General features: G+C 39.1%; 1 protein-coding gene across 3 annotated transcripts in view; it reads left to right on the top strand.

The window, feature by feature from the left end:
* C1H21orf91 (chromosome 1 C21orf91 homolog) overlaps window positions 1-18,148 on the top strand; it is a 28,060-nt gene extending 9,912 nt beyond the window's left edge. The window contains exons 1-5 of one of the 3 annotated variants that reach the window (XM_048961034.1): window positions 1,910-2,121; window positions 2,434-2,563; window positions 13,106-13,639; window positions 16,681-16,743; window positions 17,205-18,148. In XM_048961034.1, coding sequence (XP_048816991.1) covers window positions 2,440-2,563; window positions 13,106-13,639; window positions 16,681-16,743; window positions 17,205-17,365 — 882 coding nt within the window. In that variant the 5' untranslated portion in view covers window positions 1,910-2,121; window positions 2,434-2,439 and the 3' untranslated portion in view covers window positions 17,366-18,148. Of the gene's footprint in view, window positions 1-1,909; window positions 2,122-2,433; window positions 2,564-13,105; window positions 13,640-16,680; window positions 16,744-17,204 lie in introns of those variants that run through there. The other 2 variants (XM_048961025.1, XM_048961016.1) reach the window with 2 other exon arrangements.
* The last annotated feature ends 206 nt before the right edge of the window (window positions 18,149-18,354 follow it).

The following is an 18,354-nucleotide window of genomic DNA, read 5'->3' as shown; positions in this document are numbered from 1 at the left end:
TCTGAAAGCAAGCATGGAGCTGAGTTAGTTTTACTTTCTGTTCAGACAGCACTTACAGTTGGTACTTGTATTTCCCATCATGTCAAACAAGTATGCATGCAATTTCAGCACTGTTTCTCTTACATATTCCTTTCTCCTCTTCCATTTCCCTTTTATGCACACAACTTCTAACTGTGTTGAACAGCAACTTTCTTTCCTTCCTCCCAAGGGAGTGAAAGGTAACAACAATCCCCAAGGACTGATTTCTTTCCTAGAAAGCTCACAGTAGAGCAAGCTCATCCTGAGCCAATGAAAGGACACTGTTAAAATTCAGCATAGATTTGCCAGCTTTGTATATTCATGTGGTATCAGATCATAGAATCATAGAAGTATCTGAGTTGGAAGGGACGCTTAAAGGTCAACTCCCCTGCAATGAACAGGGGAGTTGACCTTTAAGGGTTCCCTTTCAGTTTGAAACCATTTCCCCTTGTCTTACCAAAATTGACCCTGCTAAAGAGTCTGTCTCCTTCTTTCTTATAGCCCCCCTTTGGATATGGAAAGCCACTATCAGGTTTTCCCAGAGCCTTCTCTCCTCTAGCTAAACAGCCCCAGCTCTCTCAGTCTGTCCTTGTAGGGGAGGTACTGTATCCTTCGCATTTTTGTAGTCCTTCTCTGCACACTCTCTAATGTGCCCGCATCTCTCATGCAGTGAGGATTCTACATCTGGACACAGCACTCCAGGCAAGGCCTCACCAGTGCAGAGTAGAGGGGTAAGATCACCTCCTTCGACCTGCTGGCCACGCTTCTTTTGAAGCAGCCCAAGAAATGGTTGGCTTTCAAGGCTGTGAGGGAACACTGCTGGCTCACATCCAGTTGCCATCCACCAGTACCCCTAGTTCCTTTTCAGCAGGGCTATCCTTCCATCTGCCAGTTTGAACTGATAGCATAGGTGGCCACAACCCAGGTGCAAGAACTTGCACTTGGATTTGTTGAAATTCAAGAAGTTCACCTAGGCCCACTGCTCAAGCCTGTCTAGGTCTCTCTGGATAGCATCCCATTGATGACACCACATAGCCTGAATATTGAGTTAGAGGACCCATAAGGATCATTGGGTTCAACTCCTGGCTCCACACAGGATCATGCAAAAATCAGACCAGATGTCTGAGAGCGTTGTCCAAACAATCCTCGAACTCTGCGAGGCCTGGGGCCATGACCACCTCCCTGGGAGCCTGTCCCAGGATTCAACCACTGCCTGGTCAAGAACCTTATCCCAACACCCAAACTTGACCTCCCCTGATGCATCTCCATGTTGTTCCCTCTGGTCCTGTTGCTGTCACCAGAGAGCAGAGCTCAGGAGCAGGCTGCCACAAGGCCTCTTTCCCTAGACACTTCATTATCTTCGCAGCTCTCTTTTGGACACTCTCTAATGGCTTCATGCCCTCTTTGTACCGCGGTGCTCAATGCCGCCCACAGTCCTCGAGGTGAGACCACACCTGCACAGAGCAGAAGAGGCAATCCTGATTTTTTCTCTTTGCCTTCAGCTCATCTTCCCAGTTTCAATTCCTATACACAGAGGACATCTGTCCTTTCTCACGCGACCCAACGACTCGGACCCCAACAGCACCGTGCAGTACGTATCACCAGCACATTAGCACTCGGGGTGCGCCAGGAGGACACTAAGCGCAGAGCACGCCCATAGCCCCCGGCGGACAGCCCCGCGGAGAGGAAAGAGGAGGGTGCGCAGCAGGTCAGCCGTGGCACCACCCACGCTTCCCCTCAGCCGCCCCAGCGGCCGCGGAGGAGGGACCACAGCCAGGCTCCGGAAGAGCCTAAGTGACACCAAAGAAGGGGCACCCGCTGCTCGCACGGATCGTAGCGGCCGCTGGCTCGCCCCGCCCCTCCGCCCCGCCGGCGCAACCCTGGGGCGGTGCTGGCACCGAGGTGCGGCGGAGAGCAGTAGTTCGCCCCGCCCGGCGCAGCCCCCCCGTTCCGCCGGGGCCGTGGTTTCGGCCGGAAGCGGAGGGCGGTGCTGGCGCTGAGCTCCGGCTGCGCTCTTCGGCGAACAATAGTGGAGTGCGGTGCCGGGCGGTTGGCAGTGCAGCACGGCGAGGGGTGCGCGGAGGGGGCAGTTCCAGCTCGGGGGTCGGCGGCGGCGGTGTGCTGGGCGCGGGGAGGGTGCGAGGAGCGCGAGCTATGGGCAGAGGGACGGGACGGGGCTGCGAGGAAGGAGAGAGTGCGCGGGGTCAGGGGAGCGGCGAGAGAGGGGCTCGTTCCGCCGGGGCTCTGCGAGCTCCGTGCCATGCGGCCGCCGCGCCGCCTCTCGTGCTTTGAGAAGGAAACTTGGCCGGGACGGAACCGTGCTGCCCTACACGCGGCTGGGCTTGGGGGAGCAGTACGGGGATGTTGCGGGGTGCTTGGAGTAACAGTCTCGCGCTTTGTTCCCTCCTCTTTCAGAGCACGATGAACGAGGAGCAGTTCGTCAACATCGACCTGGACGATGACAACGTGTGCAGCGTCTGCAAGCTGGGCACCGAGAAGGAGACGCTCTCGTTTTGCCACATCTGTTTCGAGCTGAACATCGAAGGTACTGTGTTAGAAGGGCTCCTATTGTGTCACTGCCTTGGTGTGTGGAGCTGGGTGCAGGTGGAGCTCGTTGAAAAGCTCCCACAGAGCTTTGGAAAGTTGTGTGCTAGAAGTTTTCTGGCTGACCAAATTAGGTTCCTTCCTGGTAACAGTAGGTTTTTGAGGCTTTCTAAAATAACACTTACAAAGATGTGATCAGGTTTCAGCAGCTTCCGCAGACCTCTGGCGTCAGTTCAGGTGGAAAGCACCGTGTGTTCAGCCTTCGCTCGGCGCTTCAGACAGTGGTAGGGGAACTACAGATAGAACTCAGTTCAGCTGTGAATCTCATGGCGTGATTTTCTTGGAAGCAGATCAGTGTTTGATAGAAATTATCAGAGGTTTGGTGTGTGCTTTCATAAGATGATATGTGCAACGTGATAAAACCAGATTCATCGTCACAGCATGTTGAAGTTTCACATGGAATCACAGAACTGTAGGGGGTTGGGAGGGACCTCCAGAGATCGTCTGGTCCAACCCACTCCTAAAGCACTTCCTTATAGTTTATGAACTGTGAAGTAAGAGTTTTTGCCATTTTTAAAAGGCTGGCCTTGTAAGCATTGTTTCTGACCTCCAAAATTACATACGTTCAGTAAAATGTTTTTCTGTAGTTTTACAACTTGAAGCCTTGTTTATTGAATGAATTTATCTCGTTACTTTTAGTACATTAGAGATTTCCCTTTTTTAAATCAAGTAAGCTCTTATGTTTTCTTAAACATAAGCACCATTACTTGATTTTTGGGTATTCCACTTACAGAAAGTGGTATATGCCAATGCTGCAGGCATGTGACCATCTGGGCTAATCTAAACTGCTGAGGGCAATTGACTTTAAAGCTGTTTCATGAATGTTCCTGTTTTTTGGTGAGAGTAAGATTCAGTCTGTCTGATATATGTGAGTACGCTGAAACCTTTTACACCCAACTCTGATGGGAGTGAGCTGTCATCTATGAGCATTGTGCCCAGTGGTCATGTTACTTATTCTGAATCTCAGGAACGTAAGGATATCGTGGTTGGTTTTTTTTTCCTTTTGCGTAGCAGAGTGTTAATATCTTGATCACTGCAGAATAAAAAGTACCTCATTTTCTGATAATTCTGTCTTCTTTGCCCTATCTGATGTTACTTTTATAAGCAGTGGAGCACTGCCTCTGTAAATGACTTTAAAATATGCCCCTGTAAGAATTTTCGGCTGACCCAATATGTAAGCTGATTCTTTACCATATTCTGTACTGTATTCCTCCTACTGGCATATCTGTTGCTTTCATCTTCTGTATTTTCCAATGACAAAGACTGTGATTTCATATATATATAAATTATATATATATATAATTAATATATTATATATAATATATATATGTAAATAACAGCAATTTTCTAACAATTTTGGATAAGGAATTGAATGGATAATTCACTAACTCAGGATATTATACTGGATGTTCCTTATCAACTTGGCACTTATGTTTTAACAGACTTCACATAAGGGCTTGTTGCGCAGAATCAAAGTTATGTAAACTCTGTAAATGTACTGTCCTAGACGTACAAGTGTGGGTCATTTTTGCTGATAGTTTTTTCTACTTAAAAATCATATTTAAAAATCCAAGCAGTTTAAACACATGCAGAACTCTCATTGTGTTCAGTTATAATTTTAAGTGAAATAGGCTGTTACAGATATTCATGTAACAGTTAGGGCAGCACTGAAGGATTGCTCCGTTTTAGTGTTGATGTGCACACCTACCTTCTCCCTCTGTGACATAGTCACAGCTAAGCATCTTGCAGAATGCTTAAGTATTCCACTATTTGCAGCAGCCCATGGCAACTTTCACGTATGAAATTCTGGAAGTGGTTTTCCCAATTTCCTTGTTTAAAATGGTGTAGTATTCTAATGCTTTAATAGAAGCAGAGTTTTCTCACTGATTTCACTCCTGCCAGCATCACTTTCCTCAGAGCTCTCAGTTGTAAATCCAGGACGTGAAAATGACCTAACTTAAAATTCAAGCTGCCCAAAGCAGACTTCCTCAAAGGTACATAAACAAAACTTATTGTACAGAAAACTGTGGAAAAACTATTGTACAAAAGTCACAGCTAGCTGCATATTATAGATGACTGTTGGCAAATCTGTGTATTTTCACATCTGTGAATTCAGCAGCTGTAAAAGTTTGTGTAGATGGTAATGTTCTGGATCAGTTAAGGTGGATGAATAATTAGAAACAAGTAAAACAGGGAACACCCCAAATTTTTAATGACTCAACACACATCTTGCTGCTTCAATATTAGTATGAGCCTCAGCTGCCGCTTGTTTGTTTTTGTATAGCTTTGTTTGGACAATAGATTGATAATGATGCACGATTGAAATAAATATTTACGTTCTTTTTCCAGTCATTTTATATGGAAGACTTTTGAACAGAAAGCTTTGTCTGCCTTAGCTGGATAATTGCTGAATTTCTGAACAAGAAAAATGTTGTTTATGCTGTCATAAAACCTTTGTTTTTAGTCAGAAATATTGTCTCTGTCATATTGAATACTAGACTTTTACTGCTTAAATGGAAGAAAAAAAAAAAAAGGTGGCTTTAGACACGGTGGTTCTTCTCAGTGTTTTTGTTAAGTCACAGAAACAACTGGTTTGAGTGCAGCTTGGAGTTCAGCTCTGGTATCACTGAATTTATTCAGGCATGGTGTATGTGATAATAGGGCCCATTTCTCTGAAAGCTTCCTGGAAGGGAACTTTTTTGGTAGCCAGACAAGAAGAAAAGGGCAAATGGGCATACAGAATAAACAAAAAGCCAAGATGCAACTTCAAGCTTTCTCCTATTATGTTGTCAACTTTTCTTGAGGAACAGGAAGAAATTCAAGTAGAGGAGAGGCTAGCAGTGCTTTTGCTGACCTTCAGTCTGAATGTGGATGGACAAAAGGACGGTATTCTCATCTGTCATGCTTTCACTGTCTGCTTAGCTGCTTTGAGGATTTGTTCAGGAAGCTGAGTGGACTAAGCTATGTGAAAACACTTTGTTTATTCCCAGACTAGCTTTTGTCTTAAGGATCATCATCGGGTGATTTAACACGTTTTGTTGTTAATGTGATGCTTAAGTTTTAAAGTACTTAAATATGAAATGCAAAGCTGCAATAACAATGCTTTGGGAAACTAAACTGGTCCTGTATAGCAGTTTTAAAGTTCTAAGTAGGATTTAGAGTATATGGGTGCTGCAGATCTGCTGGGATTTGACATTGGCCTTTTGTATGCCTTCTGTAAGCAAAGTGGTCATCAGAGATTGTTGTGTACAGTCTTGGTTTTGAATAGGTGCAGTGTTAGTAATCTGTGACTGAAACAGGAAGTGTTTTAAATTCACGTGTAACAATTGCGTAAGTCAGGAAATAAGGCAGTGTATGTTAGTTGGAGACTAGTTTCTTCTCAGGAGCCTTTTCGTTTATGGTTTCAAAACTTGTAATACTCACAGTTCTGTTTTTATTATTTGTCACAATGGCATGTTTATCTTACCCTGTTTTTATGTTGGCATATCTTCATGCAAAATTGTTTTGAAGTGTGTTAGTTTTCTGAAATTCAGCAGTGTGTAGTAGGTAGGAAGATCCGATAGAACTGATTTTTACTTACAGATTTGCTTGTCTGGTGCTGTTAATTGACAACTTGCTTCTGTTTCTCTTTAGAGTTGAACAGCGGCTGAATGGTAAACGTTGGAAGTTGAAACCTAAACCTGTATTGCAGGCCTTCTAATGTGAAAGGTGGGGTGGGGGAATAGATAACTCAGTTATTGCATTAATTTCTGTGGTACTTTAAAGTGCAGATAGACTCAATATTTTAGGCAATTTCAGCATAAGATTTAGTGCATCCCAGTCTCAGGGTTGAGACAAAGATGCTATAATTAATGTCTTGGTTTGTTTGTTTGTTTTTTGTTTTCCTTTCTGTTTTCATTGTTTTCCTTTTGTTTTTTTTTTTTTGCTAAGGTCTGTAAGATCTTGTACCATATCCTTATTCTGTGTTCTTTGTGTTCATCTTTGAAAAGTGGGATTTCATTCTTTAAAAGTTTCACTTTTTTTCCTTTTATTCTTTTCAGGAGAATATCTCACTGAAATGAAATAGATGGTAAGGTGTAGTTGAAAAGATTGGAAACAGTTCTACTTTCATTCTGTTCCAAAGTATTATGCATACTTTTTTATTTCCCTCTCTCCCCCTCCCCCCCCCAATGTTAATGAAATAACAGGAACTGAAATGCATTATTCTGGCAACAAAAGCTACAAACTTTCATCATTGTCCTTTGAGGCAGACAGATAAAATCTTGTGTTAAGGTAGCATTTGCTGTCCAGGGGTATGACTCATTTCTGCGAACTTGAATGGACTTGTAGAACTAGCTGCAGCTTCCAGTAAACCTCTTAACTATGAATTCAAGTCCAAACACATTTGGAGATGGTATTCTTAATCCATGAAGTGCCATATAAGTATTGCTGAGTAAGTTGAGCTGTGTGGCTTGTTCTGAAATTATATTTTTGAAATCTTTAAGCTAGGGAAGTTTGGACATGTAAGCAAGTAACTTGAACAGTTAATCCTACATACCTGGTGTTATCCAAAATACAGAAACGCTGTCTCATGATTTTTGTTCTCTTCTGGGTAATCTGACTAGTCTTTCCTTAGGAAATGTGAGACACATCTAACATGGTGGTTCCTGTAACGAGGTTTTCAGCAGGATTCATTGGTTCATCTAATACAGCAGTAAAATCTTTTCTAGAGAGCATGAATTTTGGAAATTTGTTGAAAGACTCGATTGGATCTATGTTCTATCTTATATGGGATATGTTTGCTATATGGTAAAGTATAAGCAAGCTGATAGGAATCTGGTAGGAGGTTTTGCGTCCCCACCTGGTGTATGGAATGCACTGGCTTTATCAAACGAAAGTCAAGAGAGAATTTTAATTTGCAAACAAGATAATATCTACCATTTGTTTTGGAAGTTAATGAATAAATAGCACTGGCATTTTTCCTTCCAGCTAATCTAGTAAATCACAAGATTCTCTGCGGTGAAATTGCATGAATACACTTAGAAAGTAGCACTTGGCTTTAAATCTTGTCACGCAGATATGTTGGAGATAAGTCTCTAATGATCACATTTCTCAGTGTTGGCAGAGTTGTGCAACTAAGAATAACAGTTTTCCTCCACCCCTAGTCATTTAGATGTAAGGGTGACATGCTGTCATAGGTAGTCATGGGCTGGTTTTATTTAATGTATTTTGAAGAGGTCTTGGGATAACAACCCTCTTCTTTTAGCAGTCTAAATGATCTGACTAGTGGGTAGACATGAACATGTAATGTCTCGGAGCATTACCTTCTGTGCTGCAGGTCCTAGCCCTGCACATGAGACAAATCAAAACTGACCTTGTCTGATCTTAGTGTTTTGAATGGAGATGCAGTTGTTTAGAGGCTGTTTAAGCATCAATGTTGCAAGAGTAGAACTGTATGCTGGCAAGGAGGACAGCTGAGGAGAGCTGCAAATGGAATGTTTCAGAACTTGTAGAAGCCAGAGCTCTTAGAGGCAGCCACAGACTGAAGCACTTCACAACCTCTTTCTTGCTTACAGGATTACAGAAAAAGATGTACATGCTCATCAGAAATATTTCTAGAGGTAACTTCTTAGGATGAAGTGGATTATGCCTGAAACACATTTTTCAGTGGCTGTGAAGGCAGTGTTTGACCAGCAAAAACTAAAGGTGTTATAATTCAGTCATCCATTTCATTGACTTTACCAGGACTGTACAAATCTGTATTATGAAGTGCATTTCTTCTTATTTTGCTACCCTTAATAACCATATGTACTTCATGAAATTATGGAATTTGTATGTATGATGACCACTAGCATTTTGCAGTTTTCCTTTACCTGTGGTCAGGTATAAATCTTACCCAGAAGTATTTGTAAATTCTTTAAAGAGATTTTAATGTGGCTTTAATTAAGCAGTATTAAAGAACAAACTTGAAACAATTAACTTTGTCTAGAGCTATCCATGTTCATTTTAATTAATTCCATCTTAAATTCTGTGGGGTTTTTTATTTGTTTGTTTTTCTTCAACTGTTCAGGCTAAGTCTGTTCACTGCTGCAAAAATCAATTTATTCCCAGCATCGCATTATAAATTGCTAAAAATGGAATGCAGGCTTTTCTTTAACTTGGAGCTGCAAGACTGATTAAGAATTATTTACAAACGACAGCAACAAACGCAGGAAGATAAACAAGCAGGCTAATGATCTTTTTTTAATGGATACATTTGTGAAGAAATGTGAAGTAGTCTCTCTGTTGAAGAGCATTCTTCCCGAATTGAACTTGTTCATTATAGTTATCTCCAAATCAAACTATTGTTCTAGCTAGCCTCATTTATAAATATGAGCAAACAGTTCAATTTCATGCTGTATCTTATTATGAAGAAGAGTTATGCATAGCTAGTCACATAGTTGTTCTAGATGCGCTGTTTGCAAGGACAAAATTAAGTCTTTGTAGATTCGCCACTTCAAAAGAAAACTTTAATTTGATGCAAACTGATTTATTTTCTAGTACAAGTAACATAGAATTAATAGAATTTGATTACACGCCTAGTTTTGCAGTAGATGTTCTCCCTCTTCTCTGCTACGTTTACTCTTACGAATGACTGCAAATTAGAAGAATGTATGCTATTTCATATATTGCTTGATTACAAATTTGTTTACAAAATTATTTTGCAGGAGTGGGTTAGAACTCAGTGTTGAGAATTACAGTGGCATGGAAGAAGAGTTTCTTTCTTGCTTAGCATACAAAGCAAAATACTCAATTTTTGGCCTAAATGCTGATCTCTTAAGTTCTTACCATAGTCTCTTCTGTTCTTGGTAGTGCTGAGCATACAAAGAGTAGTGCTGAGAAAGGTGATATATAATACTCATATTTCACAGGTTATTGGAGTCAGGAATTGGTGGTAAGCACATTCTTTTATTATTTGTCTCGAGGTTTGGCATCTTCCTTTGAAGCTTGTTCATTTGAATTGTCATCTATCGCATAATCTTGTTTCCTGTTGGCATCTGTCTTGAATTACTTAGATATGGTCTTCTAGATGTACCACCCCCCTCTCCCCTCCCCCCCACACACGCACTCTTAGGCCTGAGGTAGAACTTCCCTGCTCTGGAATTGTTGGGTTTTTGAGTATTTTTATCTTTCTCTGATAAAACAAGTCTGAGTGACAGAACATACTTAGTTTCTGATCCTATTCTTGGAAAGTAAGACAGGACAAACGTACACATTCCTATAAATATGGGAAGAAAAAAAAAAAATCATTGATGATTCTGTGTGTGCTGACCTGAAAGATCAGCCAAAAGCTAAAAAGATTGAGATTAATTTTAGCAAACAGGAGAGTTGAGACAGAGCTGAAATCCTGTGAAAACTAGCTATACAGCCAAACTATGGTATTGCTTGATGCAAAGTACTGAGGTCTTACTTTGTTTTTGTGTTGAATAAAGTAACTTCTTCTCTAAGACTAAATCAATATGTAAAAGCTTAAGCAACTGTGCTAGTCTGAAGGCATCTTTTAAACCAATTTTGTATGATTTCTTTTCCTTATTGTTTTGAAGAGTACCTGGATAGACTTGTTTAGTTATTCCAATGCACCAAGAGAGGAGATTGGTTGTACATTTTGGTGTAGGATGGGAGTTCTGTTCTTGTAGACTGTGTTTTATAATAATTTGTTCATTCTTCAGAAATAGTGACATCAGGGCTAATATCCTATGGCTGGTAAATAACATTTTGAAGTAAGCTTTTTTTCCTTCTGTAACAGGTGCACATGAAATTAGCAATGGTTGTTACTGGATTCTGATAAAATGGATTTATTTCTTTGAGCAGCATGCCTGTGGAGTGGGAAAGTTAACAATACTCAGAACTCTTCTGAAAGATAACCTTATCAGTAGGAAAGAATGTTCAATTGCTTTATGCTCATGACTAAGACATGAAAGTCAGATGGGCCATTATAAATCCATCGTGCACTTTCTCTTCTTCTGTGTGACTGATACTTGTGCTTTTTCTGCTTTGTGTAGTCTTACACCCTCTGGGAAAGAAGAGATCATGCCTAGAATATGGTTCAACTAGTAAAGAATGCTGAGATTTTCAGTGATCTCGGGGTTTTTTTTGTTTGGAATTTTTTTTCCGTTGTTTTATTCATACAGTAGTATTCTATCTCGCTGAATCTCAGATTCACAGAAATAGGTGAGTGTTTAACATCTACAGTGAAGATTAAATGTGTGAACCCTTTATTATTAATTTTTAGTGGGGAGGAGACTGATGTCTTGGAAGTATCGCATATGGCAATACCTGTGAAAAGCCAGAACAGTACAAAATTGTATCCCAAACCTTGCTAACTGTGCTTCCTCGAGTTGCCTCTCTTCCTTTTTGCCAAACCTGAAGTATTTGCTTTAGGCGGAGTTGCTCTGTCCTGTCATCAGAAGATAGTGGTTTCATTTATTCGACTTAAATGAAATTGTTAGGTGAACTCCTCAGAGTTATCGTATGGGAAATTGCACAAGACTGGTCTTGGTTTTTCCTTTTTTTTTTTCAAAAAGGAGAAGAAATTTACAAGGAGAAAAAAATGGGTAAAACGGATAACACTGAAAAGGATTAGTCTTAGTTTTTGTAGGTTTGGAAATGTGAAGATACAACTTTAACTGACGGTGTTCCTTTATGGATTAAAGATTTCGGAGTTTAGAAGATATTAGGTGACTTAAGCAGACTTGTTATATTTGAATTATTTTAGTAAGCCATGAAGTGAAATGTCTTACCTTTCCTTCTTTGCACTAGAAATGAATGCTTTGTGCTTATTTTTGTTTGCTTTTAATGTCTCTGGAGAGACAGAGAGGGGAAAATAGCCATTACAAGTAGACAGACCAAGTTGACCTTAAGTTAGTGGTTGTTTATTTGCTGGAAGGGATTGAAAGATATTTTGAAGTGCTGGGTAAGAATCTTGATCCAATAGCCATGAAGAGGACATCTGTCTTTGTACTTTCCTGGGCAACTTCTTTCTTAAAAGCTGCCTCTGGTTAGGGTTCATTTTAATACTTAGTTCCTGGATAGCAGGAGTGTCTGTTCTCATGACTTGATCTTTATTGTCTGCTGCTGAGGATAAAGCATTGTTTTTCAGTATTGTCATTTTGCCCCATAAATTGTATGTGCACTCATACAAACTTAACACAAGTTGTCATTTGTTAATTGTTTGGGATGGGATGGGCTTCACCACAAGAATTTAAGTTGTAATGTAACATTTGTTGTAATGTGTAGCTTTTCATTAGTTTCTCCTTAAAGTCACTTATCACATCTTGTTGCATTTCATGGTTTTTCCTCTGTTTACATCATTTCTGTATCGCTTTTTTATGTGTTAAGAAGTAGAATGGTGGCAGCTCACCCAACTTAAAAGATCAAATTATATTTTCATATGTTGATTGTAAATATTTTGACTTAAGTGAGTGTTGAGCATTTTCAGCCAGTGGTTCACAGGCAAGCTTTTGGTTGTCTGTAATCAGGGGCTTGTGTTATAGATTTTATTTTTTTGTTAATTTTGGGAATCTCCTAAGTAGCATATTTGATTGAGATAAAAGCCTAGCTGCTCAATATTCTAGACTTAGGTTTTGAATCTACTGCGTAGTGAGTCTGAATAAGTTGTCTGCTGAAACTGCAGAAAGTAATTTGGTACTGGAGTGCTATTCGCTTTATGAAATAGTTATTTCTCATGCCATCTGGCTTAACTTATTGACTGTCAGCCTTCATAGATTGTGTTACTTTTTAACATGTTAACCACTAATAGTTTCTTTGAGTAGGTTACCTGCTGTGGCTGTTTTAATCTTTGTGGCTCTCTTAATCTTTAAGAGAGGACAATCAAAGAGAATGAGTAACCATCTTACACAAAACTAATTTCAGGATGATTTCATGTTGGCTGTGTTAGAACTTATTTCTTTATTCTAGCTATAGGCTTGTAGTAATGCGAAATAATAAACTATGACTGAAGTCTACATTATGTTTAACCCCGTGAATGATACAAACCTGCACACTGCAATATCCAAACAGATGGCTTAAAGCATTATGTGTGGAAGGTAGGGGCACAAGTGACTGTTATCAGGATGTTCTTCAGTATTGTTCCGAATAAATGTCTGATATGTAGTTGGAATCATTTAGGACAGATTATATGTCTGTATAGCTTTCATGTAATGTGTATATGGAGTTGGAAGCTTGCTTCACCTCTGTTATTGCACAAGAGGCATGTGGAGGTAATCTATAATTCCTGCACTAGGGATTACTGTGTGCAAAATACTTTGTATGTGAAGGATTTGAGATGAGTGGAGTTTGAGATCATTTTAGACTATCACATATCCTGCTTTACTTCAGTGATTAGACTATTAATATGAAAGCATCAGTTAACAGTTTATTTTCTTGGTTAATTATGAGTTGTGACTTGGAAAAAAGATATCTGAATATATATTAATTGAACTTTTTTTTTATTGTGTCTTTGCAGGAGTACCAAAGTCAGATCTTCTACATACAAGATCTTTAAGGGGACACAGAGACTGCTTTGAAAAATTCCATTTAATTGCAAATCAGGACTGCCCACGTTCAAAGCTCTCTAGAAGCCCATACGCAGAAGTAAAAAGTATCTTGAGCAAGAAAATTAACTGGATCATACAGTATGCACAAAACAAGGATATAGACTCTGATACCGAAAGCTCAAAAACATCCCAACACCCACTTTTTAGCTTGAGACATCAGACTGATAGAAAATTGCTCCCACAGTTTGACTCTCCAGTACCTAGATACTCTGCAAAATGGATAGATGGAAATTCTGGAAGCATCTCAAACTGCTCACAGAGTCTGTTAGAACAAAGCGAACCCACTGATTTCAGACTTGGTATGTTACAAGAAACAGGTGCTACGTTCTGTTGCAGCAGTGTCTTGTGGTCTAATCGCAGCCAAGCCCAGAAAACTGAAAAAGCTGAAAGTGATTCACTCACCAGTGTTCACAGAAGGCATCCTCATTACAGCAGGGAAGAATGTAAGTGCATTTCTATTTAAATGCATCATAGCAAGCAAGGGGTATCCTCTGAAATATCTGTTGGTCACCTAGTGTTCCCACAAGGCATTAATTCACAGTCTGGAATGCAGCTTTTAACAGTTTGGAGTTTCTGTAAAATCTGTGAATAAGGTGACAGCATAGCTAAACAGATTGGGGGGGGAGGGGGGCTGTTCGTTTGTTAGTTTTGATATTTTTGTGTTTGTTTTTTAGCTTTTCTATTATTTATGCACCAAAGTGATACAGGACATGTTTAATTCATGCAAAAAAGTTACTGTTACAGTTGATTGCGGTGAATCTTTATTATGTCAGTCAAACACTGCTGCCTGTGCCAATTACTAAACTCCTGAAATCCATGTGTCAGGTGTCTCCAGTTACCTTTTGCACGAAGCCACTCTAAACAGCAGAAGAAATTTAAGGTGAAGTAGCAGAGCAAATCTGTGAAGCAACAGAGTTAAATGTTGCCAATAGCAGTGGATTCTGTTTACACGTCACTAGATTTTTTTTTTTCATCTCCTTGTTGAGCATAGGGGAAGTATAAAGGCCCTCATGCTGCCACGTCATCTCAAACACTGTAGAGTAGACCTGATGATTCTTGTGATAACTGTGGTGATGTTGAAAGCAGCAAAAAATTAATTTTCCTTTTTCCTATAGATGGTGATCTCTAGAAAAGTCTTCAGAAAGTAATTGGAAAGTGCTTCTGAATTTCAAAAGATAAGAGAAAGATTTAAAAGATCATAAAATGTTAAGTGGAAAAATTAGGTAGCAGGAAAAGAAGGCAACAGTAGAACTCAGAATATCAGAAGAGTGAGAAAAGGGGGTGCTGTAAAAAAAAAAAAAAAAAAAAGTCAGGATCAGCTTCTTTAGACTCCTATTTTTAATGAACTAACAAAACTCATCCTTGCAAAGTTTGGTTGTTATTCATTATTTGCAAGAAGATTTTAACTGATCTTTCATATTGCATTTGTAATAAATTAGTAGTCTTAAAGCCATAAATCAAAACAGATATGTTGTGCTGTTTGACCACCTGTCTTCTGGAGTCAGAAATTGGGATTAAATACATGAGGGCAGAAGTTAATAGAGGAATTATGAAAGCTTGACCTGGTTTATGGAGTTATCTAACTGCAGTTAGTCACTTGAAACTTAGCTCTCTGATTTCAAGGCACAGGAATATAAAGCTTTTTTAAGCATGGTAACAGATTTATTTTTCTTTCCCCTATTTATTATGACTACATAATGCATTTTTAAGACATTTTTGCTTTACAGTATAAGTAATATTTTTGCAGTATTTAGCTCTTCTGCCTTGAATGATGCTCAGTTGAAGACTGGTGCTTATCTAAAGTTTAGAGAAAAGTCTAGTCAGGCTTTCTGTACCAAAACTAGGTGACATAACTGATATGTCCTCATATGCAGACTGATCAGGGCTGATATGTCCTGATATACACACAAGCGTAATACGTGAACCTACCTCCTTGCTACAGCTGATGAAATGTTAATGAAAACAGTGAAGTAGAAAGTAATTTCTTAAGGATGGGTGTAGAAAGAAAGATTTCTTGTACTTTTACTTACGTATTTATTTATTAAGCTATTGATTACCATATTAAATCTGATCAGGGTTTTCATGGAGTTTAAGAAGTCTTAACTTTTAAAGGATAGTAAGATGTGAGAGAGAAAGTTTCTGTTCTATTGATAGCTGAAAGGAGTACTGCTGTAGTTAGCTGTCAGAGGAAGCAAGCAGATCTGCTTCCCTATGAAGTGGCCTTATGTCTTCAGTAACAACAAATTGGCTCTTGTAGTTGCTACTCACTTCTTTAACTTGGCAATAGCAACATAAAGTTAATGGTCCATAATTGCAAGATGTGAGAAAGGTTGGATGAGAAACCATAGGGAAATAAAATATTCTCTTTGGGGTAAGTAAAAATCAGCCTCATCAGGACAAAGTTTAACAACATAAAAACTTCTTGCAGTCAGAAATCCCTGAGCAAAAGTTGTTATTGCAGCATGTTTCTTTTTCCTTAGGCTCCATGTGAGATAGTTTTGCCAAGCTGCACCATTTGGGGTGGGAGGCTGAAGGGTTTACAAGGTATTAAAGTCTGTTTCAGTGTCCTGGTTATCACTGTCATCAGTTTCTGCCGTTCTGTCCAATTCATCACCCAGCAGAAGTGGCACCAACCTCTTCCCACATCATCTAGCTGAGGACAATGCTTCCCTACTCACTACTGTTGATTCAGATCTGCATAGAATACTTCCAGAATTCTCTCCATTGAGGTTTAATACACATTTCCTCTGAGGATGAGTAGTGTGTGCTTGTAAACTGAGATGTAAGGGGGGAGGGGCTTATGAATGGAGGATCATTTAGTTCTCGCTACAAATGTAATGCAGGAAGATGAGAAGTAAGCCTTTTATATGTTGGTCTTTGCTTGCATCAAACTGAGGTTTTTCTTCATCAGCTGTCACTGAGTTACTGTGTGGAAACATTTCTATGTTACGGTTTCTATATTATGGCGATATTATTTCTGTACGCCAAAAACACAGAACATTCTAGGCAACAAATGTAGTTATGTGCTGAAAATTCTGTCCAAGGGTGATTTCCTATGGACTTCAAAAAAAAAAAAAAAAAAAGTAGACTTGCTTCAGTATTGGCTGCTTGCCATCAGCTGAACAGATGTATTTGCAGGGCTCAGAGTGTGGAAAACATGTTACGCAGTCAGAAGTCCTCATAGAAGTGTTAAAAGGCGGAAAGCAATCTACAAACAATTCTGATTCTGGGCATTTCTATTTTGAGTGCTTGATTTGACATTGAGGAAAGTACTTTCCTATGGAACTGAAATCTGTATCAATGTCAAGAGACGCTTTTCAAGTTTTCTAAAATGTATTAATGAACAGTGCTGCCTCTGATTTGCTGTCATGCAACAATTGATCATTAGGCTGCAAATTAAAAAAAAAAAAAAAAAAAAAGGCAATCTGTTTAGAGGTGTTCGTGTTACTTTTGTAGAAGTGGTAACTGATTTTTATTGTTACAGTGAATGCGATGACTCCTGGAGAGTTAAAGCAGCTGACTGAAAAACTGCTCAAGCAAATCCAGGGTGAGAAATTTTCAGTACTCTTTGTTTTGGTTTTGTACTGCTTTGTAATAAAGAATCTTCTATTAAAAAAGAAAAAAAAAAGTGAAGGCTTTACTGTCGGCCAAGTTTTGAACTAAAATTTCTTTGCACCTTGTTGCACAGGCAAAAAACTTGAGTGCTTCTATTATGTAACCTTGAGTGACACAAACTTGCACATAATGTGCATTTTCTTTATTTTTTTTTTAACTGGATTCAGCTTCAAGTTACAAACTGATCCACCTTGGCTCAGGTCCCCTGAAACATAACTGGTGATTCTGTTTAATATACAGTGCATATACCAGGCTGTGCTGAAGCTTGTTCTTGTGTGTGAGCCCACTTGATTATTAAGAAGGCACAGATATTTATGTTCACCATTGCTTCTTAACTCTATAATAAAAGCACGGTGGTCAAAGGCATTAACCTAATAATCAATGTTCTTGCAGATGTGTTTGAGGAACTGACGCAGCAAGTCCAAGAAAAGGATTCTCTGGCTTCAGAACTGAATGTCCGTCATATTGCTATAGAGCAGCTGCTGAAGAACTGCTCCAAATTGCCATGTCTACAAATGGGACGTGCGGGAATGAAATCAAATGTCCCCATATGATGGGGATACAGCTCATATCCCCTATAGAGCTGACTTTCCCTGGTGGCTTTGGTAACCGTTAAGTACAGCTGCACAGATATTTAGAAGCTTTTGAGGAAAACTCAGGCAGCTTGCTCCTTGCATTCCTAATCCATATAAAGTCTTCTTCCACTTGGGTTTTAAGAAAACAGGCAAATATTGTAGGTATTTAAACCTATTATAATGGGGTTTATTCCCATTCTGGTTTGTTTTTGCCCATAATGATGCATGAACCTTGAACCAAATTTTGTGTTCTGTTGATAATGAAATTGTTTCTAACAAAGAACGGCCTGAACCTGCCCATTCCATACAGAAGTAAATCTGCCTACTTCATACAAAGGAGGAACAAAAAACTGAGTTTTGATCAGATTTGATCATGTTACATCAAAGAGAGCTTTAACAGGAGAACAGTATTAATGAAACTGATGTCTTATTTATTATGAGCAATATTTTATTATTGAGATTTTGTACTAAGTAATGCTATTTTAGATACTTTTCCAAATCTCTTTATAAAATTTCTGAACTACTCTGTGTAAAGTTTATGCCTTGTGTATGATTGTTTATCCTTTTTCAGGTCTGTATCTTTCATGATACAATGTTTAAGAGAAAAAAAAAAAAAACAACCCCAAACCTTATTTCCCAAAGAGGTGAATTTCACTTATTTAAAAAAAAAAAAAAAGTGGTGGTGCATCACCTATTTTTATCAAATTTATAACTGAAAAATTTGTTTCATGAGATGTTTAAAAAAAAAAAAAAAAAGGAAAAGCACAGCACTTCATAATACAATCCATACTTAGGATTTAATGCATAGAAGTTGTTTTGTATGTGTGAAATTTTCAATGCTGAAAAAGATGACTTCAAGAAACTAAATAAATTTGTAATACTGCATTATTCTCATGACTTTTTTTTTTTATGAATTTGTATCGGTGATGTTTGTATTTCAGAATGAGAGCACCAGTAGTGGCACATTG

This window comes from Lagopus muta, chromosome 1, assembly GCF_023343835.1.
Source record: "Lagopus muta isolate bLagMut1 chromosome 1, bLagMut1 primary, whole genome shotgun sequence".
In the NCBI taxonomy this organism is placed as follows: Eukaryota; Metazoa; Chordata; class Aves; order Galliformes; family Phasianidae; genus Lagopus; species Lagopus muta.
Note: the sequence above shows the minus strand (reverse complement) of the source record. Positions and strands in the feature narration are given on the sequence as shown.